A 24002-nucleotide genomic window follows, 5' to 3' on the forward strand; every position below is an offset into this window, starting at 1 on the left:
CAAGGAGCAGGTTAAACCTTGGTGCCATGTTTGTGCTGCAGTAGCTTGTTTGCAGGTCCCTAGCTGTTCCTCAGGTGGTCAGTATGATTTTCTATCACTGAATAAGCTTAACCACCCAGACAGGTTTTTGAAAGTCCTCTGAAGATTGTATGACATCAGTTAAAATATTTGAACATAATTGAAGAGCTATTTTTATCCAAGAAAAATTACAGTATTAGTGCCCAGAAGAATTAGCTGTTCAACTGATGAAATACATTGTCAAGACCAGAAACTATCAAAAGCAGGTAAAAACTAGAAATAAAACTTGCCTCTAGCTTTGTTTACTGAACAGTTGATAGCTGTACTTACAGGAATCTTGAGTATGAAAGTCTTTTTTAGACCCTGATCAGCTTTTCAGAATTGATTTATTAATAATGTTGTTTATGAATTTTTATGTAGGTGTCAAAGTCAGCTATGGAATATTTTAATTTCTCTTTTATAAGTTATATACTTACCAATGAGTAAGGGTTATCTGAACTGCTTGAATTTCTAAAGCCTCTAAAAGTTGGTGAAAATGAACAGGCTTCCACTTTGGGCTATGTTGTCAAAGTTCTGTTTATGCACTGAAATTATTCCAGAGGGGGGAAGCCCTCCTCAGAGTTGAGAGATAAGAATTAGGACATCTCACATGTCAGTGTTTGGGGAATACTAAGAACAGCGCACATCATCTCTTAATTAGTTGCTTACCTGAAGAGAAGATTCTAAACCAGGAGATTAAAAACATAGTGGAATCTGGGATAGTTTGGCCATCTGAGACTACTCCAGCAGCAGAAATGGGAAACATCTCTGAAAAAAACGTAATCCTCTGAGCTTGGCTACTCCCGTGACTGAACTAGTGCTATTTTTCCAAATGTCTGACCATTGTTATTTTGTTTGGTCACAAGGATAGTATCCCCTTTCTGAGAAAAAGATTGGATTTTTTTTCCCTTGGCTTTTTCCCCCACCACTTCTAATTATAAGCAGGTAAACCTGTCAGTTAATTTGTTTCCTCTGTCAATCTAGTGTTTGACTCTTTTTTTTCTCTTGCAAATATTTGTGATTGATTTAGGAGTGCTGTTCTCAAGGTGGTTCTAACAAAGTCTTTTTTCCACAGAGCTAAATGCTCTGAGGAAAAGGTATTAGGAAAAATTTAATTAATACAGTGCAACCAAAATGTCAGGGTCTGAACAAGAATCGTGGTGTCTATGAAGTGCTAAATAATCATGATTCCTTCTGAAAATGATAAGGATTCTGGGAGGGCCAGTTTATTTAATTCCACACCTGAACAACTAGTTAATATAAGTAAGTCTTGGGGCTATCTTCAGGTAAGTGACTGTACTTAGTTCATGTCTTCGGCCTGGGGCTGAGCTCCACTTACAGTTTCATATGGCTTAATATCACTTGAAAGAATAGGATTATTACCTTTCCCATCCCTTCAATAACAAAGTTCAATCAGAAGGATTTAAAGAACTGAAGAATTAAACTGAAGAATTTAAGGAAAACTAAATAAAAAAAAACACCCCACTTTGACAATTATCACATCAAGCCCAATTACTAATGGTATATGAATTTCCTTGAATTCTTCATTGCATGTTTGCTTTTTAGTAAAGCCTTACAAGGTTTTTTTCCATTCACATCTATAGTAAGGTTATTTATTCCTCAACTTCCTTAGCATCATCTTTGGCTTGCATTTTGGTTTGCATGGAGACATGCTTCAAGAAACTATTGAAGGAAATGTCCAGGAGGTACTTTTTTCTGGTTTATCTGAGAAGGACAGAGCAGAAAGCAAATTCCATGTTCACAGTCCTTGTCAGATGTGAAACTTTTGAAATGCTGCATTTTCAGTGACTTGTCCTGGTTAACCTTTCTTCTGTTCTGATAGGCTTATTCAAAGATGTGCTGCTCATCCTTCAGAGAATCTTTGTTGGGAAAAGTGTCTGTGTGCATGTGCTCTTCTAGTTTATCAAGTACTTCAATTTTAATTATATCATGAAGAAGTAGAATTAAGCAGTTAGCTTAATACAATGCACTAATGCACTAAGTACAAAAGGTAATATGAACAGACTAGTGAGAGAGGCACAGATACAGTGATTTTATGGACAGCTGCATCTCGGGAATTATGGAAGGCAGTTCTTGGGGTGTCACTGGCAACTGCATGGAGGCAGTCTAGAATTGAGCTCTGTATGTTTGAGAGATTGTATACTTAAGACAGCATTAAAATCAAGTTTGAGATAGTGCTGTTTTTTAAAGAGTAGCTTCTATCTATTTTTTCTAGCTAGATCTTACATTAGGCATCTCAACAGTTCAGTTATGTCAGATAGATCTCTGCATATAAATACTCAACTCAGCTGTTAGAAGGTAGTACCTGCTCCAACTAAATGAAAAAGAAGGTCTTTTTTTTAACATGCATCTTATCTTCTTGCACTTTACCGTTTGCATAGAGGCTATAGTTGACAGTATTTTCCTTTCTAAAGGTAGGGGAATGGAAAAATGAAAAAGCAAAGGGAAGTTGGCATTACTCTCCTTTCTTGCAGATTAGTCACCTAGGTAGACAGCCTTTAAAGCAAAATTTCCCCCTTGAAATAACTCCCATTAAATTAAGAGGGGGATTCAAACAAGTTACTTGTTATATTTGCTAGGAATAAGTTTAAACTTAATTGTATGTAATTATTGGGTGGTTAGGTAGCTATGTCTCAAGGATCAAATAAATGTGAGGATGTCTTGCTTATCTGTTGTTCCCATATCTTATTATCTTTATTTCTGTTGTGCCTGTTCAAGTATACTCATTTTGTATCCCCAAAGGGATCTGGGGACTACAGACAGATACTGTTGTTGGACTTGATCCTAACTTATTCTACAAATGCCAGCCAGACACGGTGTTTTATGGCTTAAACCTCCTCTTTTAGACTTGTCTTCTGCTTTTTCCCTCACTCATCTGTTATTAATGAGTCAAAAGGAAATCATGTTGGCACTAGATGAATCTGGATACATTATTCTTTCCAGAGTCAATCATTGTATCAACTGAAAAATAAAGTATGAGCATGATTGAGATTTAGGATGCCAGCAGTTTTTACAAGATCTGATTTGGAAAAATTGGTTTGATCTAGATTAGATTAGCTGGGAATCACTGGAAAGTCAAGTTCAGGAAGGATCAAGCTGAAGCTGAGTCTGGGGCATGCTTGCAGCCATCAGGCATAGTGGTCAATGAATAAGCATGTGCTAGGCTTTAACAGTGTCAAATAGCGTGGCAGACTGCAGTATTCTACGTGATCAGTGGTTTTCTGGATGAGGAGGCAAAGACTTGCAAGCAGGAAAATTTTCTTAAGAGAGTTCTTTTAGCTAGGATTTGAGGTTTTCTTTTCTGTTAGAGAACAGTAAGAGAAAGGTCAAGTGACATCGGTACTGTTGCTCAAAAGTAGTGGGGTGGTAGTGTAAGTGGCAGCAGACTATAAGCAGGAAGTAGGTGCTTCTGCTGCCTGCTCTGCTAGGGATGTCCAGGTTAGCTTTCTTAAACTATTTTAGAGGATACAGTAGTTTGTGCTCCGTTCCAAGGTGTAATGGCCAGTTAACATCAGTGCAGGGATGCCAGGCTACCTCAACGCTGTATGGGTGTGTGCATATATTAAACATTACTCTGTGCTCTTGGTGAGTTAAAGAGTAACTGTACAAATGACAAAAAATTGTCCTGGTGAAAGAAGTTAGTACTTGTATTCTCCCTCACCCGAGTTTGGAGGGAAGGTCAGAAAAATGTTTAACCTATACTGCAGCATGGCTTTGTCTTCAAAGATCTTAAAAAGATTTTTACTTAGGTGTTCATTGATTGAGAAGATTGCCTAACCAAGCTGTAATACTGTGTATATATATATATATATATATATATATATATATATATATATATATATATGCTTTGTGTGCCACAACTTAAAGTAGGAAAATCAGCTACAGAATGTTGTACAGTGATTGGATATTTAGGGTTGAACTTTCAAATCTGGATGCTGAAAGATGCTTCAGTTTGCATTGAATTCCTGAATTGTTGTTTCGGAGCTAAAAATGAAATTGGCAGTCTCTCACTAAAACAAAGTTTGTTTACTTCAGGATTTGGAATTGTAGATCATCAAGTAAGAAAAAGTCAGAAATAACTTAAAACAGATATGTGGTGCCTGCTGCTGAAGTTCTGTTACTTTTAAACTACTGTCAGCCTTCATTATTGATATCTTCATATTTAGTTGCTAACTTCAGCCTGAGGACTGAAAAATTCATTTTAAACTTTTCTTTTAAAGACAATGAAATTGCTGCGGTTCACTCAGATTACTGTACTGGGATTCACACTACACCCGCTATGTATTCATCATTCTAGTGATACCCTTACAAAAATAAAACAATAACTGAATGTTTATTTTCAATAAATGACAATAATATAGTTACAGGCTTGTTATGAGTTTGAGAGGTGCCTTTAAGGATAGTTGGAAACAATCCTGTTTATGGAAAGACTGGACAATTTACAGATTTGTGGATCTAACAGCATTTACAGTGGTGCAAAATAGATGAAACTTGTGGTGTGAATGGTTGACATTGTCTGTGTTTGCAAAAAATTCTGTACAAAGAGAGAGTTTAAGTCAGGAGTGAAAAGATGTCCTATTAGGTGTGAAAATCACCAAAGAGTCTCAAAATGTATTGGTAATGGAAGCCTGAGGAGACATCTCTTTTGCTGGACATCAGGTCAATTATTTCCTTAAGACTCTTTACTCGTGTTCCTTTTGTGAGGGACAGTTTAGATAATTGAAAGATTATGCATTTGCAAGAAGATACAGGACCTGGTCTCTTGATTTCTCTGTCTTCTGACAATTGGTAGATTTAATCAGTGATGGTTAAGGCAGGACTCTACCATGGTGGTTTAATTTCTGTATAAATCATTTTAGCATTTTGTGCTCAACACCTAACAGATGGTGTTTCAGAGATTTCACAGATGCTGTCAAATTACTGCTGATGAGAAGGATGTTTCTTACCTTACTTTCCTCCCTGCTTACCTTTTACAAGCACCTGAGTTGTATCCTTGCACTTTCCCTTTTCCCTGGCCTGTAGAGTATTCATTAGTTGGGGAGGGTTTCATCTTTCTTTGGGGGTGGAGAGGGGAGAAAATGGGTAACTCAATCTCATAAGTGCTAGAGTCCCTGCAGGAAAGGAACTGAAACCTTCCTTGGGAAAGCAGTAACAGTCCTGCTAGCTCAGTTGTCATCCAGACTGCAAGAGGTGGTGTGAGTTTTTGAGTGGTATGACCCAAAGATACATCTCAAAATCTGCGGCATTGTTTTGGTTTATCGGTCAGCTTCCAACAAAGATGAATAAGCAGATCTTATAGTTTGTTGTTGGTAGCCACATCAGCTAGTGAAGCAGATCTAGCTTGTAGAAGAGGTATAGTCTCAAAATACTCTTTTGGTTGCTACCACTTACTCATTAAATAAGTCATAATAGATCTAGTGGAACATTAAGCACTTTTCAGACTAGGGAAGGGATTTTTTTAAAAAATTATTTCTGGGATCCTGCTGTTCTTTTTAAGAACTGTTTGTTGCTTAATTTTCTTGTAAAAGTCTCTGTGCTTCCTTGTTTAGTGCTCAAGTGTTTCAGAATGATAAAATTTATGCTACCTCCTCTTGGCTAATTGTTTCTTATGAATAGTAACTGTTAGCTTTAGTATAGTAGAGTTTATTTGATATTTATGGAATAACCAGTAATGAGGTAGAGCAAATACTCTATCTGATGATTTGCAGCATTTTATTGTAGCTGCATTAAGAGTTGGTAGTTAGAAAATACCTGCTGTATTAAAGAAGTTGACTAAGGAATTTTTATCAAATCATGCTTAGTTAAATGGATTGTGGTGTCATTATTGTACTTCCTGCATATAGGTCAAGTTTTAATCAGACTGGTGTTTTATGTGTTTTAGGTATTGAGGGTGATTTATCTCTTGCATCATGCGTGAATACAAGCTAGTGGTTCTTGGTTCTGGAGGTGTTGGAAAGTCTGCACTGGTAAGTATGAGGCAGTTCAAGTATGGGTTTTTTTAGGCTTAATGTATTTTTTTTTCTCTAATACACTCTCTACTGAACTGTATTTCTTTATGTAACTGTGCACAAATACATGTAAGTGTTAGTAACGCCCAATAAGACATCATGGCTAGTAGCTAGATACTTTACTGGCTACGTCTGCATCCATTGGTGCATTCTCAAATGCTGCTGGTTTTGTGTGGGTTTGGTTGATAGTGCTTGATCAGTCTCATGCAGTGAGGTGTAGAGCTACAGCACTATGGGGGTGTCTGGCTTTGACAGATAAACCACCTACCAGTCTATGGGAAATCAAGCTCCTTTGTGAATCTCTCAAAAGATGTCAACTAGGTTGCCCCACTAAGTCCTGTCTCTAGAACGGTATTCAGGATGCTGTTTGCTTAGTGTTTGATAGGAGTGTCTTTAGCACTAATATTTTTATGCAGGTAGAAACACAGATTTGCATGTTGGTGGGAAGCTTATTGTGTGTTCGGCATCCTTTCTGTAAGAGTAGGTATATAGCTGTGGCAGGTAGATGATTAAAATGCATGAGCTCTTTTATTTACAGTTAAACAATTACAGAATGTTTTAGTCTGATCTAGACTAGAATTTAAAAAGTTTGCAAAATATGATGTTCTCAGCCCACCTAAGAACTTTGCATCTTTCTGTTTAATTGTGCACCTCCAGCTCCAGAGCTTCCGCACTCCCTTGAGTCAGAAGTATTCTCTTACACAGCAGTTCATAAAGAAAAACTTAAATGACAAATCATGATAGATTGTGAAATAACATTTTCATTCACCTCTGAATTCTTTATCTCACTGCAGCATTTCTGGATTTGAATGTGCCTGCTCTGACTTGGCCATTGAGTCTTAAGTTCCATTTGACTTGTGCTAAAAACGTCCTTCATTCTAGGTATACAGGAACAGCCTACTGAGTGTAGTTAAGACTAGTAAAAGCTGGCAGTTTTTTTTTTGACTAATCCTGTGCTGGCAGATAAGTAGCAGAAGATGAAGTAATTCTAAATACAAATGTAAAAGCTGTGCAGCTGTATTGTATCCTGGTCAACTAGAAACTAATACTGATTCTAAGAGTTAGGCAAACCTTAAATCAACGCATGCTTTAATTCTTACCCTCCATGTGCTGGTGGATAAAGGAACTTCATATTGCTTCATCTAACAGTTAAATAGGCATACACATCTAACTTTCTGTTGTTTCTTAAAATGATAGTTATGACAACTGTTTGTTACAAAAATGTTAAAAAATGTTATGGATAACAGAGTATATGCCTAGAACAGTGATTTGTGTACAATGTTTATAAAACATCCCTATACAAGAGAATCTTACAAGAACTTTTTTGTTGCAGACTGTACAGTTTGTTCAAGGAATATTTGTTGAAAAATACGATCCTACGATAGAAGACTCCTACAGAAAGGTATATACAAAAGATGTGTCTAGTGTTATACACTTAAAGCTGTAATGCATATTGTCAAATATGTGAGTCACTGCTTGAAAATGGGTATGCGTCGTAATGCCATATTAAACCAGGTAACAAGTTTGAAATACAAATGTTCTCCTAAACTTTGCTTAAAAGAAATAATTCAAGACTAACTTTTTAACGTTTAAGCATAGTATCTTCCTGGCAAGTCAGAAAAAAATGGTTATTTCATTGTCAGAGTTGAAAACATGGATTGCAAAAAAAAAAAGCTTTAAAAATTGCCACTTTTCAATTTTATAATAATTATTATTAGTTTGTGTGTTAGTATTTTAGGTAGATGTGGACTTGGAGGTACTACGTTGCTTTGCTACTAGAAAAGTAGCTAAAAACAACTTCACACCCTTAGAGCACTAGAGGCATTTATCATACTGTACTGATAACAATTCAAATGATTGCTAGATATGCTTCCATTATTTTGGTTGTTGTTTTATTAATGAGTTGACACAAACCTGTCATAAATTTACAGCATTTACAGCAAGTGGCCTGTTAGTTTCTCTCTGTCTTCAGCATGACAGGCTGAAAGGTCTGATTCTGCTTGCATCATCTTGCATCTCCATATTGCTTACTCTTCAGTTTCACCTGAGACCACAATTAAGATTCCAGACAAAGATAATTTATATCCAAACTGCTACCATTAACTGGTGCAAGAGATAAGTTTTTGGCTGTCAGTTTCTTAATCTGTCTTTTTTTGCTGAATTACTTTTCATATGCATTAATACCCTGATGTTCATCATTTGACCACAAAAATGATGGTGTCCATACAAGGCAGGCAAGATGCACAAACCCTAGCTGAGAATGGGCAAACTGCAATGCCTCCTCTTTAGCACCGAGCTACATTTGTATTGGAACAAAAGTGGTGCATTAAGAACTGTTGCAGCCTACAGTCACCAGAATATTTTCTGAACAGAAGATGAATTAGTGAGAACAAAATAACAATTTAATAATTTTTTTCTTTGACCTTATGTAAACTGTATGTTGGAAAAACCCAAGTCTGTCTTAAGTATGGGGCCTTCCAGCCAAAGCTAGAACTCTTATTAAAGACACAATAGCAGAACCAAATTCTATGTTGACACTTTTTCTGTATTAGAGAAGCAGGAATTTTTGACCATATCTCAGTGTTTGGTGCAGGATATTGCTGGATCAGGCCCAGTAAATGACTCCAAAAAACATTCACAGGCTGATCTAAAGTGTTTCCTTTGTTACATATTTACCTTCTTTAGGTCATAGCAGAATCATGATGTTTACTGGGTGAATTTTTCCAAAGACTGTTACCGTAGAGCCTAAAAAAGTAATGCTGTCCTAAGAAATTTTGCTGTTTGCTCACTACGTATTTTTGTCATTGTTGCTAATAAAGATTTATAATACTCCTTTCAGGCTTGTTCTTGAAATAACTAGTAATAATCCTGGGTATCCTTCTTTTCAAATTAGCCAGATTGTTGAAGTCTTACTAAAGGCTGGACAACACTTCATGTAGTCATTTTCACCTTCTCACTGTTAATTACAATTCTAACTTGCTTCTTGCATTCAAAATATATTGGTTTGGCAGTTGAAATTCTATGCTGTTTATGTTAAATGTAATTTTGTAATATTTAAAGTTGAGAGGATATGACTAAATAATTGAGCTTGAGGTCTTGAAACTTTATGCCTTGTTTTACTCCCCAAGGGTTTCTTCATAAAGTGAATAAATGCTGCCTAATTAGCAGAATAACTTCAACAACAATACCTGTTAAAATAGTGATTATTTTTAAGGAATCACTATCCATAGGAGATGGTGGGAGGTGTGAGAGGATGGGAAATACTCCTGTTCCCTGTCCCCAGCTCAAATCTAGTTACAGAAGAACAGGTGCAAATTAAACTAGTGATATAAATGGAGAAGAGGTAATCTGTTAACTAGGAATTTTCCATGCAAATGGAAACAAGGGAAGTTTTCCAATAGCTTGAAAGAAAAAAAAAAAAAACTAAAATGTGGGTAGTCTGCTTGAAGAAGGTTGAGGGCACTTCCATGTCTTTTGCTGCCCTCAGGGCCATTTCTTTGAGGTATGTCCAATAGATAGAGGAACTCTGGAATGAAAACAAAAATTGTTCTGTCTGCTCAAACCTTCCATTCTTTGCCAACTTCTTTAAGCTGGATCAGTTTTCTAATTGGAGTTTCTAAAGGCTTGTTTTGGGGACTCCACTTTTGGTGCTGGCTGTTTAATTGTTTGCTGTGTACAACTACTCTCTTGTAGATACGAATTACTATTATATGAGCCTTAATATGCCAATCCAGTTTTCTGGCTTTCACTTGTACTTTTCTTTCAATCTGTGATGATTCCTGAAACAAGTGGAAATTAGTTGTGCTAGTTGCTGATAACCATCATTACAAATTTAGCAGCCTCCTTTTAAATAATCAAAAATCCCTAATCACTTTGCAAAGTGGTAGCTGGCTGCTGACACTGCATTTGAAAATGTCACTGGGGCTCTTTGAAATGCTTTTTCCTGCTGTTTTCAAAGTGTATATCCATACAATCTTTTTAAGCCATTATGTTGCTTTATGCATTATGAATTTACTTATAAAAAAAAAAATCACACAACTTCTGATGTCTTTGGAGGGGAGAGTTGCAAGGGGAAAAATTATAACCGCATCTTTCTCTCTTGACAGCAAGTTGAAGTAGATGCACAACAGTGTATGCTTGAAATCTTAGATACTGCAGGAACGGTATGTAAAAATCAACTTTGCTAAATACGGATTTACAGTGTATTTAAAAAAACAAAAACAAAAACTTGAGTATTGCAGCAGAAAATGAATTGCAAGCTTCCCATGAGCTTTTATTCTGTAACAGGGGAAAGAAATATAGCATGTAAAAAGAAATTGTGCTCTTGTTTTATGTTTGTTGCCCAGAAAAAAATTAGGACCCACTGGCCACTGAGGTTTGATTTCTCTTGCTGTAGAGACTACGTGCTTTCTTCTGATGTCCTTTTTCTTTTGTGTGTGAGATGTACTGTGACATTGGGATAAAAATAGTATTGCTTCTGTCAGCTTATAGGAGCTCAAAGCACAAGGGTTATGCTGACCCTTTGCATACTGGTCAGGTTTTTCTCTGACTAGTTTGAAAATTACTGAAACCAGTAATTTCCTTTATTGATTCCAGTGAGTTTAAGATTCTTGGAGTTTAACATGTGTTCTCTGAAATGTGGCAATAATCTGGTACAATAATAACTGATTTAAATTCCCTGTTAGATTAATACTCTGTTAATATACAGTAAGATGAAGTGGCTGTTTTCTAGCATTAAATTGCATTTTTCATCTGACATACAGTAAGGGACAGGGAATGATTGCTCAGGCACCAGGTAGCCAAATCACCAATGAGAAAGAAGCACATGTCATTCTACAGTTGTACTGGTAAAAGTACACCAGCAAGTCTTTGTATGCAATATCATAGTTGGCACTGAAGTTATGGAAATGTGGCAAGTCTTTTGAGTTTCTCTATCTTCTAGTCCATCTCCTTGAAAATTAATGTAGACTTTAACATAAGAAAATTTCCCAAACTACAAAATAGGTTGTGAAAAGGGATGCATTCACTTTATAATCCATTTTAGGGAACTATCAGGATATGGAGAAAATTTTAGTGTGTTAGGAGAGATTCAGGAGTAATTTAGCTTCTGTAATCTACAGATGACAGTGTACCTTCTACTGTACTTCTCTCCAGTGAAATTCCTCTAGTTTCTCTAAACTAGACCTAAAGTTATAGCAGTTTGTGCAAGTAAAATGCAAATTGAATGCAACATCTGTATCTTTTTTGTAATTACAGGAACAGTTTACAGCGATGAGAGATCTATACATGAAAAATGGACAAGGTTTTGCATTAGTATATTCCATCACAGCTCAGTCCACATTTAATGATTTACAGGATCTAAGAGAACAGATTCTTCGAGTCAAAGACACTGATGATGTAAGATCTCTAAAAGCTTTTAATACTTAAAGTTTTCATTAGCGTGTTGCAGTGTGCTGTGGTCAGGTAGTCTCCAAGTTTTAAATTAAGATGTATGAACCAGTAGATGCATAGTACAGAAATGCAGCTCTTAAGGTAAACTGGAGAAGTGTAACTTACCATGTGTTATATGGAGAATTGTTTAATCTTTCTTTAGAACACCTTAATTGAAACTGGTTATAACTTTATTTATTAGACTGCAGCAAACATTTCTAAAACAACTATTGTTGCCTTAATTACTATGAGTGAAGTTTTCTGCTCAATATCCCTACTGCTTATGGTATTTTAAAAACATAAAATTTTAAGTTGTATTTGCATGTTATGTAGCTTTTATATTTTGTCTGCTTGCAACTAAGTTTGGTCAGTCTATTTCCACACAATTTCTATTATGCATCTCTTAGCATTATTAAAGCTATAAAGTGAGGCTAAAACATTATATTTTATCAATTATGAAAAGAACCTTAGAGCAGTTAGAGGAAGTGAATGCTTGGTCCCCTAATAAAGGTAAATAAGTATTTCAAATGTGAAAAAAGCAATAAGTGTTTTTAACAGAAACACCTTGTAACTTGTAGCCTTCGGGCAGAAAAACTACCTTCTTGAAGAAAAAAATAAGCAATGAACAGTTTTTAAGCATGATTGTATAATTTAAACTGTGTTTGATAACTTTGTTGCATTCCTTACTGCATGTATCTGCATATGCTTCTGCTGTCAGCAGACACAGAATATATTAATAATTTCAGTTTCAGGGAAGTGAGTTAAGATTTTTTTAATACAAACCATTTTGCACTTACTTGACCATAAGCTCTTGCAGGTCTTGCCTATGTTCAGCAGATATCTTCCTGAAGCAATTGATTGCCCATTACCATAAATGTATCTCAGAAGGTTAATATTTAAGTTGTGTGGACCTTTCCCATCCACAACCTACCACATTATAACCTTGTTTAGCATTAAATTAGTTTTGTACAGTGAAATCAAGATAAATGTAATGATATTTAAAATATTACTTTGTGGGTTATTTATGCTGATTAGTATAATTTTGGAGGTATTTCCTTGGAATTGTATTTTTTTAGAAGGCACCCCTCAGTCCTGAAAGGCATTCCATGGTATCAGGAATAAGATAATAAGCTTCATGTTGCAACTTCAGTTTGCATCAGAATTCACAGAAAAAGTTATGCCAAAGCTTAGGCATGACTTGCTTTCTTAGTGGTCAAAATATTGTAAGCCTTTTTTGAACACTTGAATCTGTGAGGACTTCAGTTATGTCCTTAAATTAGTAAAAGAAAGGAAGAAGGGAAAAAATAGATGATGACGTTTTCTTGCTACAAAGGTCAATTCAGCATTTTCTATAGTTGGGAATGCTGGTAATGTAGCATGTTCCTGTTCTCTGTGTACTGTAGCTTGCAAATAAGAGCAGTGTGATATGCTGCGAGTAGAGGAATGGTGAAAGGAGCTTTATCATCCTTCATCATGCTATCCAGGACAGGACACTGTTTCCAGGTTTTTGGAATTTGTAAGAATAATTTGGTAAATTCTTCAGTAGACTTCTTGATGCCTCAAACATCTAAAATGAAATCTCATTAAGTTCTCTAAAAAAAACCCATGAAATTTGCTCAATTGGCAGTGTACTGAATCCTCAAACCATCTCTGCTACTGCCCTCCCAAAATGCAGTCACATTCATTTGAAGATTGAAATATCACACAGCTGTTAAACTTAAGCTTCAGTTTTACCAGAGCTTGATTATTCTAAAAATCAGGATCTTCTAAGGAATCAGATGGCTTTTAGGTATGCATTTACACTGTGCCACTATAAAATTTTAATTGTTTCTTTGCTGGCATTGAATTGTATTTTAGGTGCCTATGATTTTGGTTGGCAATAAGTGTGACTTGGAAGATGAAAGAGTTGTGGGAAAGGAACAAGGTCAGAACCTAGCAAGGCAATGGAATAACTGTGCATTCTTAGAGTCTTCTGCAAAATCAAAGATAAATGTTAACGAGGTAAGGCATTTTACCTGTGGTGGGGAGAGGTATCAGGAGACTGTCCTGATAACCGTTTTACTCTTTGTCAAGGAAAAACTAAAAATCATGAATGATATTCACTACAGTGGACAAAACTGTACCCTGCTGTTGTGAGATGTTTATGTTAAAGGATGTATTTAGCTTTGACATGGAATTTTTTTTCAAATTACATTGATTTTAGTGTAATTACTTTAATTTTTGAATTATCTTTGTAATAATTTAGGGTAAATATTTCTCTCATGTTCCATTCCTTAGTTGCTACAATCTCTATCAGTTGAGATTATAGTGCTAGAATTCATTTTTTAAAGACCTTTACGAGAGTTAAGTCACTAAAACTACTTGATTTAAGTTACTTGGTGTTAACACTGTTTGAGATGGTAAGTACAAAAACTAATAAATGTTTTGTTAAAATTAGCTGCTCTGTAAAGTAAAAGGGATGTAAAAGCCTCTCTACTATATATCTGCTTGTTTATTTAACAGAAGCTAGACAATTAATCAAATGCATGCATTTTGGGGATTTGCCATAATGCATGGCTTTTTATCCAGTGGGGGGTGCCAGCATAAAGAAAGATAAAAAAAAAAATAGAAAAAGAAGCTGTGTTAGTATTTACATTTCTGGAACAGCTTGAATTTTATGATAAATCCTGCAGTTCAGTAGGTCATGTGGAAAACATTGTTGGCAGCATCAGTCAAGTTGAAAGGGCCTCTGTGCTAGACTTGCAAGTAATCAAAACACTATGGTGGTTTTAACACAGCTGATTGTAAAAATAAGTAATGTGTGTTTCATTAGGTGGGAATTTCTGGAAGCCACTGGCATTTTTAAAAATTTGAATTAATCAATGTAACTGTATAAAAGTCATACATTGAATAAACTAGAACTTCCAGCAAATACTATAAGCCCTTTTTGGAATATTTGCTGCTTTGCAGCCAGCACTTAGGAAGGTGCCAGGATGCCTTTAGCATGAGGGCTTCCTTAGTTTATGAGATGCAGAAGTAATTGGAGCAATGTCAATTATGAATGAAACAGATACTGTTGAAACATTGTATGTTGATTTGTTTTATATCAGCCTTTCAAAAAAATCATGTTCTAGTTAGAATTCTAGGAGACTCAATTTATGTGAGAGTCCCATATTATGCTACTTCTCTAGGAAATTTTATGCTTCTTTCATGCTGTAGGTCTAGAGAGGTGGAATTATTTCTTTAGACTTCAGTATTTTTTAAGTATCTGGAAAAGCATGATCTCATTCAAATACAAGAGACAATTAATGAATATGTAGTATATGTGAGTTACCATGAAAAATGTGTAGTTAAAACTCACTAGAATTTTATTTAAAAGAATATCCTAAGAGTGATTTGAGTTAGAAGAAAGCTGTGAGCTGTTTCTTGACCTCACTGCTAAACTGCAAAGTAATACTACAGAGAGTTGATCACTGTGGCATTTTTCATATAAGTTCAGATGAGTTTGACCCAGAAATTAAATAGCTATAATAGATATAGTGGGTTATAGATTCCTTTCTAGTTTGCTTCCTTGAAATTGTAGAACCTTTGGCAGATGATTATCTTTAGCAAGAAAACAAAAAAAACCCAGTTATTAACTAAGTATACAATTTATAGCTTTGTGGTAACTAGGTATCATCAATGGTTCTTGAGTATGTGAGTGCCTTATGTGTGAAACTTCAAGGATGAAGGTTATAAGAAAAGTCTTCTAATAACCATAATCAACTGATGTCTGTCTTTTCAGATCTTTTATGACCTTGTGCGACAAATTAACAGAAAAACTCCGGTGCCTGGAAAAGCACGCAAAAAGTCATCATGTCAGCTACTTTAATGAATAGCTGTACTGTAGCTCTGAGCCAGGTAAACACTTTAAATTTTTCTGTGCTTTATGCCTATTGAAAATAAACAAAACAACAACTAAACCATAAACAGCTCTGGTAGCTGTTGATGCAGAACAGCATTGAAAATTATTGATTTACATGATCATGGAAATGTTTAATGGTCGGTCTTTTGACATTTCAAAGTCAGAACTACAAATATGTGCAAGATACACTGTTCACACTAGTCTGGGAGGCTTTTTCTCAAGCTTTAAGGTTTTGCTAGAGCTCAAATTAAAAGTGTTTCCTCTGATACTTCAAAGCTTTTGGAAAACAGTTTTCTCTTTTAAACCTGATAAAATCCACCACAAGAGCTCAGTTATCTGGAATGCACAAAGTATAATATTGTAGTTTGTATGCCGGTGTCTCTTTCTGCTTTGAACTCCTGCATATGCTTGTATGATGTCATAGGAATTTAGCTTCCTTTCTTGAGACTCTGTGGATATTTTGGAGACCAAATTATAATTAGTATATTTGGATGAGAAAGGTGAAGTGGTCATTGTAACTCTCCAAATATTTCACCTGAAGCTGATGGTTACTAGATCAATTTCTTGTTTGCAGTTTGCTAAATTTCTACATGACTTAATATGTGCAAAAAGAATGGTGCTGTAGGATAAAGCAAGCTCTAGCTTGCTCTTTAAGCAAGCCTTTCCAGAAGTTAATCAGGAGGCATGGATTTTTTTTCTGCAAATTTTTGGGGAGGTTTGTGGGCAGGTTGTTTTTTCTCTTCCATCTCCAAGCCTTAGTATGAGCAGAGGTCTGTCTCGATTGACCTGAAATCATCAAAGTTGGCTGGTACCTCCCTTTCCTTCAGTGTTACTGACCATGTAGTGCTGCAGTTACTTCAGTGCTGTGATCTGTTATTTTGTCATCCAATAGACCTATTGAATGTACTGAAGGATCCTAGTAGGACATCTCACTGTCAGAAATCTTTCTAGGCTTTTGTTAATAACCAGGTAGTGCTATATGTAACTCTTTTTTGGTATATTAAAACCTCCTCAGTTTGAACAACTTAGATCACTTAAAAGTAAAACTGAAATGGTTCCCAAAGCATTAACTGAGGGTGGCAGAAATGGTTGCTCCGTTTCTTTAACAGGACTTTTGATTCAAGAGCTTTGATCCTTCAATTTTTGTTTATTTGTAAAGCCATGGGAACTGTCATGTGGTAAGCAAAACTAGTTCCATCAATCAAGTATTACTTCCACAGTGCAGCCTGGATTCCTCTATGTATCCTAATCCAGTTAAGATAGTAATTTAGTAATTGAGATAGTCTGTTATTTGTATGTGTACGATAGGAAGTGTATGATTAGAGAAGTGTTAAGGTTGTTTTCTGTTTGTTATGAACTATGCTAGTTCCTGCTGTAGCTGTTTTAAGTAAAGAACAAGGACAAATAGTTGTTACTAATGCTAATCCTTGTTTTGTTGTTACAGGTCTGAAGAACTGTTGCCCAATTCAACAGTGCCAGCATTCCAACTTTATTAAACCTACCAACATCTTAAATGGACTTTCCTGTGGTGGTACCCTTTAAGAAATGGATGAAAGCTACATCAGTTTGCACATTCTATCACTTTCCAGTGTCATGAGAGATTTTTACTTCTAAATATTCTGTGTATGCAACTGGTAAAACCAGAGCCTACAATCCAGTATTACTGATAAGAGACATTGTTCATCCACCAATGTTGTACATGTATGAAAACTGTGTACTGTATACTTCAACAATCCCCACTTTCTATTGGAGAGTACAATAATGTAAATCCTAAAAGCACCACTATTTTAGCATAATAAAAGAAAGTCCAAAGAGCTCCTATATAGACTACTCCAGATAACTTTGCTTCATCGGTATTTGTAGCTTATTGTAACTTTTTTAAAGAAATACAGGATCATCATCATCATCGTATTGTACAAAAGCGCTTTGATTAACACAACGGCTATATAGTTTTTTAATTTTAGGAAAAACCTGTGGAGACAGTGACCTAGTCTTTAAGAGTCCTTTCAGTATAATGTCTGACTAAAGACATGGCCTTTAATATCTGTTGGGAAGGAAATGTCCAGACTTTTCAACCTTTTATTGTATGTTTCCTTTTCCTTGTTTACATAGGGAACAATGTTTATAGTTGTGTGTACAGTGGGGGTCTACAACAAGAAGTGTATATTTTAAAACAATTTTTTAATGATTTAACAATTTTTTGTAAATCATTTTTGGGCTTCTGCAGCTGTAGATTCTCACTGTGAATTCCCTTGCTTGCTCATGCATAAGTGTATTTGCAATACCAAATATACAGGTTTAGTACTTTTGCCTGTTAGTGATTGTTTTACATGTGTAACGTTTTGGTTGAGATGTTAAATGGTGGAAGAGTACTGTGGATGTGAATGTGGGAAGTAATTTTAATCATGTGTAATTGGTCACAGGGCCTAAGTTGCAGTAATTAACTTTTGCTGATTTATTTAACAATGCCTTGTTGCTTTGTATGCATTAACGTTTGGGTGTAAAGATTGTGTGTATATCCAACAGGGAGCCACAGTATTTAAGTTGACCAACCTAATGTTACAACTGCTTTGAGGTGGCCAAATGTAAACTAAAAGCCTTAATTAAAGTGGTGCAATTTTGTATGACTTAGCATCAGTAGTTCAATAAATTTGGATTGCCATGCAAGGGCTTGCATTACAGTTATACTACTTGAATGTTTTGTGTTTTAGTAGTGCTAGTAAATACTGATTTTTAAATCTCTTGCACAGTATAGACTCATACATCTTAGGATGAAGAGGAGCCCCTATGTCTTTGTTTTCTGACAAATACATGCCATAGATATTTTTTCTAATAGTATCCCATGTGTTAGTATGAATGAAGTTCTGACTGAATGAAATACAATTTATTTCTGGACTTGGAATATGCCAAGCTCTAACAAAAGGACACATCTAACAGAAAAATACCTCTCTTCAAAGGTTACACTATCAGTGGCTGTTTTGGAAACTTGAAAATACATTGGCTGTTATTTTCCTTATTTCCAGGGAGAATTAATTGTTAACATTTACTTGGTCCAGCAAAAAAAAAAAAAAATTATCTTGGCAGACAGAATGATTTTTCTGCATGATATCTGCATGAACTGAACCTTATTTGTTTGGTTTTAAGGAAATCTGCAGAAGAGCATTCTTGCAGTATGGGGTGTAGAATTTTGCCAACTTGAAATACCTATTAATAGTGTTGGACTGAGAAGTGGAATGCGTGGACTGTAGATGATTTCCTAAGCTTGGCTGTGCTGCTGGAAATTGATGTCACGCCCAAATCCTTAGTGCCTCCTGTTTCTCTGACACAGAATTATCAGAGACCTTGTTCTAATTCATTCCTGCAAATTCAATCAGATTAGGTTAGCTAATATTGGTAAGCATTGAGATATTTTATGTTGCCCAAGTGAATTGAGAAGCCCGACTGATCCTTCCTGCTGGTAGTTTCATCAGTCATCACCATTGTTTAATGTAGGTAATATACTTCTACTGTGCAGAGACAGATTTAAGACTGAAATTCCTTTTCATTTATCATTAGAAATCTTAAAATGTTATAATCCCCATCCTGCTTGGTCCCGAGAGTAAAGGAGACTGGAGCACTAGATGCCCTAGTTCTTTTTTTATTGGGTACCTACCTTCTTTAGTGAGCTAAGCAGAATTTTTCTTCCCTTCATTTCCAACCTCTGCTTATTCAGGGCTTATAACACTTTTATGTCCTGGCTGTCCTTATATTGGTCTTTTTAATGTGTTTCTTTTCCAGGCAGCTGTACAGATGACATGGGGTGGGAGTAAGAGAAAATTCTTTTGAGAACATCATAGAAGGGGCCATGGTCTGGTCTTGGTATCCAGATAGGGAAGATCAGGCTTTATCCTGAAAAGCTCTGTACTAAAACATTCTTGGTGGTTCTGTTCTTCAGCATTAGAGGTATTCAGTTGGAACAAACCCTTAAGGAAGTAAAATTTTTAGAATCTCTAGGCTTTAACATCTAAAGATTGTGCTAAAGAAGGGAAATACATTCCCCCGTCCCCTATTTAGGACTTATGTCAGATGTGTAAAGCCAGCACACTGTAGCCCAGTGTAACACCTGAACCCCAGTATTCTTGAAAATTTAGGCAAGCTTCAAGGGAGCAGTGTCCCAGTTGTTAGAGGGAAGATGCTTGACGAAATGTTACTAATGAAATGATGAAGTGTAAAGAAAAACACATTGAAATTCTCTTGATGTCTAAATAATTGTGGCGTAAGAAGCTGTTCCCACTGTGGAAGTGAGCACCCAGTTCCCCATGGGAATTGGAACTATGTAAGCAGTTACCAATTGTAGAAAAGAATCCTGTCTGCTGAGATTTTTGAACAAACTTTTACATATCTTCAAGATAATTCCATTATGTACCAATGCTTAAGAAGTTCACACTTGAATTGCCTGTACAGAAACTTCTCCTAAAGCTTTAGATTAAAACATGTATAACTAACATTTTGAGAACTAATGCAGGCATTTTTGCAAATTCAGTGTTAAATACACGTGTAACTGCTTGTAAAGTTATCTTATGCTTACCGTGCACAATGCTTTATTTCCTCTCTAATCTGAAGCTGATAAATGTCAGTATTTAAAGTCTGAGCCTTCTATGGGAAAAGTATTATTTGTGTCCAGAAATACTGAAATACAAGAAATATGAATTGCACTCATCATATTAGGACTCTTGCCTTGCAATATAAATTTCTCTTATATCTTACCTTATCCTAGTGCCCTTTTTCATCCTCAAATTAGTCTGTGAAATGAATGTTACTTGCCCAACTTAGAAGACTATTTTGAGACTGCAAGATGTTTTCAGATGTCCAAATAAGTGTAAGCTCAAACTACTACTGTTCTCCTACATAAGAGACTTAAATTCTAAAAAAGTATTGTGGAGTTAGATACTAGGTTTTTCATAAGATGTATTGATTCTGTGATAGTAGAAATGAAAGCTGGCAGGAGTTTGAAATTGGGATTACAATTACAAAGTAATAATTACAATTACAAAGTAAAATTGCTGTTTTCTTATGGGTCAACAGTAAAGATGAGAATTTTTCTGCTTTTAAAATGGTGTCAACAAACTGGATGAATTAAACGTCATGAATTTTTTTTCCAAGTTTTCTAATCTTAGCCAGTTTTGAAAATAGCTTAGCTGGGAAGTCATTTGGCCACAATACTGTACCAGCTCTAGACAGGCGTATCAGCAGTAGAAAGTTATACTGGATGTGAATGGTCAGAAGTAGTCTATGTACAGCTATGTAGCACTTTTTCAATTGTAATCTGATTATGCAGCCAAGGGTAGACAAAAAACTTTTTGTTCAATTTTATACTGCTGTCCCAACAGCATTAGGCTACATTTCAATTTATTGCATTTATTTTGCCTGTGTGTGGGGAGGAGGATAAAGACAAATAAAAAGTTGATTAAGTATATAACAAAATGCAGTTGCAAGTTGTTTTCTAAGGTAGCATTAGTACCAGAGTTATTAAGTTAGGTTTTCTGAATCTCAAGCATGTTAAGCTTTTTTTTTTCCCAAAAGCTTATTTAGCAGCTTGAAGATTTTTAAAACCTCATCTATATTTTCCATTTTATAAAGTGTCTGGAATTATACTTATATTTGTGGAAAACTTTACATTCTGAGTCTTGAACTGAAAGACAAGCAAAGTTGTTTTGTAGTCTTGATTTTGTTCACAGTATTTCAATATCTGGGCTTCAAACAACATATAAATGTGGATTTTGCTGTGTTTTCTGTGTTTAGGGTTTTTGGGGGGGTTGTTTGTTTGTTTTAAATAACCTCCAAAACCATTTATTTTCAGAAGTTTGAGTCATAAAGCAGAGAGTGACTTCATGTTTTCAAACAGTTGTTCTTTAGCGAGAGATTTGTGAATGGAGAAGAGAATATCTTTGCACTTCCACTGTACTCCTGTCTCAAGAGATCCTAGTTCTGCCAAACAACAAGTGCTACAGCTTCATTGTTTTAAGAAAGTTTACTACTACCAGGATTTTTTTTCTTTGAAGTTGTGACTGGGGTGAACTTCACCTGAGAATCATTGTAATTTCTAATTAATTCATGTAATGTCTTTTGCTTACCATGAACTTGGAGGCGTGGGCCATTTCTGTAGTCTTGAATACTGAGTGAAATCCTAGTGGATGTTACAGTTCCTTCTTTTGTTGGTATACTTTAACTTTTCATACTATATGGCATTTTAACCTTCCAAATCTAGTAGGGAGGACTTGGTATCTTCACTCCCATACTGCATACAAAAAAAATCCTCTACGTATGAAATCCTAGCTCTCATCAGCTGGGTTTACTGCTTGTAATGCACCCAATAGCAACAAAGACCCTTGGCAGTACTGTCATGATTTTCAGACACAAATAAAATGAGCTACAAATTTGTCTCTTTCTTTTTCCTGTTTAATAAAAAAATGTTTTTAGCTAAGTTGCCTCAATAGAAAGAGCATGAGAATCAATTTGTTTGGTAAGAACCTGAGCAAACATTTTGAGAGTCAATATGTATTTAAATACTAAGCAATACATGAACGCTTTACTTAAATTCTTGAGATTGGTTTTTAAAAAGTTTCCATGTATTTAAATGAAAAAATTAAAATTTACTTCCAGGAAAAATACTTCCAGGAATGGGTTTCAGCTAAGAAAAGATGGGCTAAAACATGTACTTTTTTGTTTCTCTTACATAAAGGCAAGGTATAGTGTAGTTTTCAGTTTTCTTTGTATTGAGTGAAGTTGTGCTGCTGTCACACATTGCACTTGAATTTTGTTGAGCTCTTGCTTTTGGTAATTCACGATTTTGGATATGCAGATTGTATATATGCAGCTTAGCAGGGCATTAAGAAAATTTATTTAATTTATGAGCAGTCTTAAAGTGTATTTTGTAAAGGGTAATTGGAGTTTTGAGTTAGTTTACTTGTTTAAAGTTCAGAATATACTAGATCAAAATTAACCTAGTACATCCTGTATGCTCTGTTAACTTTGCAGAAAGGTACTAGGAAGCAGAGAAACCTTAGGCATTGGCAATAAATATACCTGGTTTTGGTGTTAGTTGTTCTAGCTGCAGGGTCATCTTTGCGTGTCCTGCCTGTAAGTAAGGAACATTGCTATCTCCCCTGATATTATGGTAACAACTGGAGTTGAGATCAGTGTATCTGATCCAAATATGTGAAACTTCAGGTCAGATGTAAGAATTTTAATTATAAATTTGAATTTAGAGTCCTGAAAAAAATGCATTCTCTTTTGCTTCTTGGAAGTATAAGATGCTTTAATGAGATTTTCAGTTATTTTTTGCTTCATTTTTTCCTCCTTTTTCCGTCTTGGTAGCTAAATATGAAGTGGGATGCCAGTCAAAAAGTACTGAAATACACCTCCAGGTTTTTATCCAGTTCCCCCTGCATTGCCCCCTTACTGGAGCCTCTAAGGTGTTTTCCCAGTCTGCACTTAAGAGAGGCTGTACCTTCTAAGACAAGTCCTCTCAAAGGCCCCAAACGTTCATACACTTTTACAGGTTTGTTGGGTTGGGTTTTTTTTCTTAAAGTATGCATCCTGACCTCTTAATTTATCTTCAGACTTATTTCCTTTGCTATGTTCTCATCTATCAGTGCTTTGAATAAACTTGAGACGGCACACAAAGGAAGCATCTGCTCTGTCATCATTACATTTCTCACTTGTTTACTCTCTGCCCTGAGGCAGGGCTAGCCTGAGGGTGTGAGCTGTTAGCAAACGATTGAACCAGATACTGATTTGTGCTTTACTCTGAATTTCCCACTGCACTAGAGACTATAATGCTACCCTGTTACAGTAGGATATATTGAGACGTAAATTCCATTAAATTCATAGTACTGAACTAGGATGTAATAATTCCTTAAACACTTAGTTTGATGTCATCATGAAGGTTGTTGCCTTTGCTTGTGCTTTCTTGATAGTTTTCAACAAAGAAGGGCAACTTTTTTTTGTTTGTTTGTTTGGTTAGTTTTTGGTGGTTGTTTTTTTGGGGGGTGTTTTTAATCCAAAAGTACATTTCCCGAGTGACTAATCTACTCTCCATAGGTCTGCTTGCTTGTGTTTCTGCATACCCAGTCTTGATCAGTTTTCTTCTTGTGAAGCGTTCTGAAGTTAGGCTCTCTGGCAGCTTCAGTGAAACCTTATGCTTGGGCGTCGTGGTATTTTATCAGTAGCTCAAGCAAGCTGGAGGACTTCAGACCACGTCTTGCACTTCTAGTGCCTTTTGCAGCCGTTGTCAGATGTATCCTCCTGTCTAATTTGCTTCAAGTACCCCTTTGTAGCTGTAGCCCTAAAAATACCCAAGCACTTGCAAGTGTTTTTCAGAACTTGCCTGTCTACATGAAAAGATTCATTTTGGACACTTTTCCTTGTCCTAGAGCGCAACTAAACGAACTGCACCACCGTTATTTGTGCTTATATGGTAGTAACAATGTTTTTCTGTAGGTAGAAAGTAGGTTGAATTCATTTAGGGAAGGAAAGGGAGAGGCAATTTCATAATTCTGTTAAATTTGTCCAGCCTTGAAGGGTTGAGTGATCCCGCGCGGTGCTTGCTTTACCCTTTAATG

The 24002-nt window shown here is 35.7% G+C and overlaps 1 protein-coding gene across 1 annotated transcript in view; it reads left to right on the forward strand.

Moving 5' to 3' along the window:
* The window catches only part of RAP1B (RAP1B, member of RAS oncogene family), a 30021-nt gene extending 12938 nt beyond the window's left edge, over positions 1–17083 (forward strand). The window contains exons 2-8 of the mRNA XM_021544280.3: positions 5960–6044; positions 7420–7488; positions 10193–10249; positions 11343–11483; positions 13374–13517; positions 15280–15395; positions 16844–17083. Of these exons, the coding sequence (XP_021399955.1) occupies positions 5988–6044; positions 7420–7488; positions 10193–10249; positions 11343–11483; positions 13374–13517; positions 15280–15366 (555 nt within the window). The 5' untranslated portion in view covers positions 5960–5987 and the 3' untranslated portion in view covers positions 15367–15395; positions 16844–17083. The remainder of the gene's footprint in view (positions 1–5959; positions 6045–7419; positions 7489–10192; positions 10250–11342; positions 11484–13373; positions 13518–15279; positions 15396–16843) is intronic.
* Positions 17084–24002: the final 6919 nt, after the last annotated feature.

Source organism: Lonchura striata, chromosome 5 (genome assembly GCF_046129695.1).
Source record: "Lonchura striata isolate bLonStr1 chromosome 5, bLonStr1.mat, whole genome shotgun sequence".
NCBI classification, from domain to species: Eukaryota; Metazoa; Chordata; class Aves; order Passeriformes; family Estrildidae; genus Lonchura; species Lonchura striata.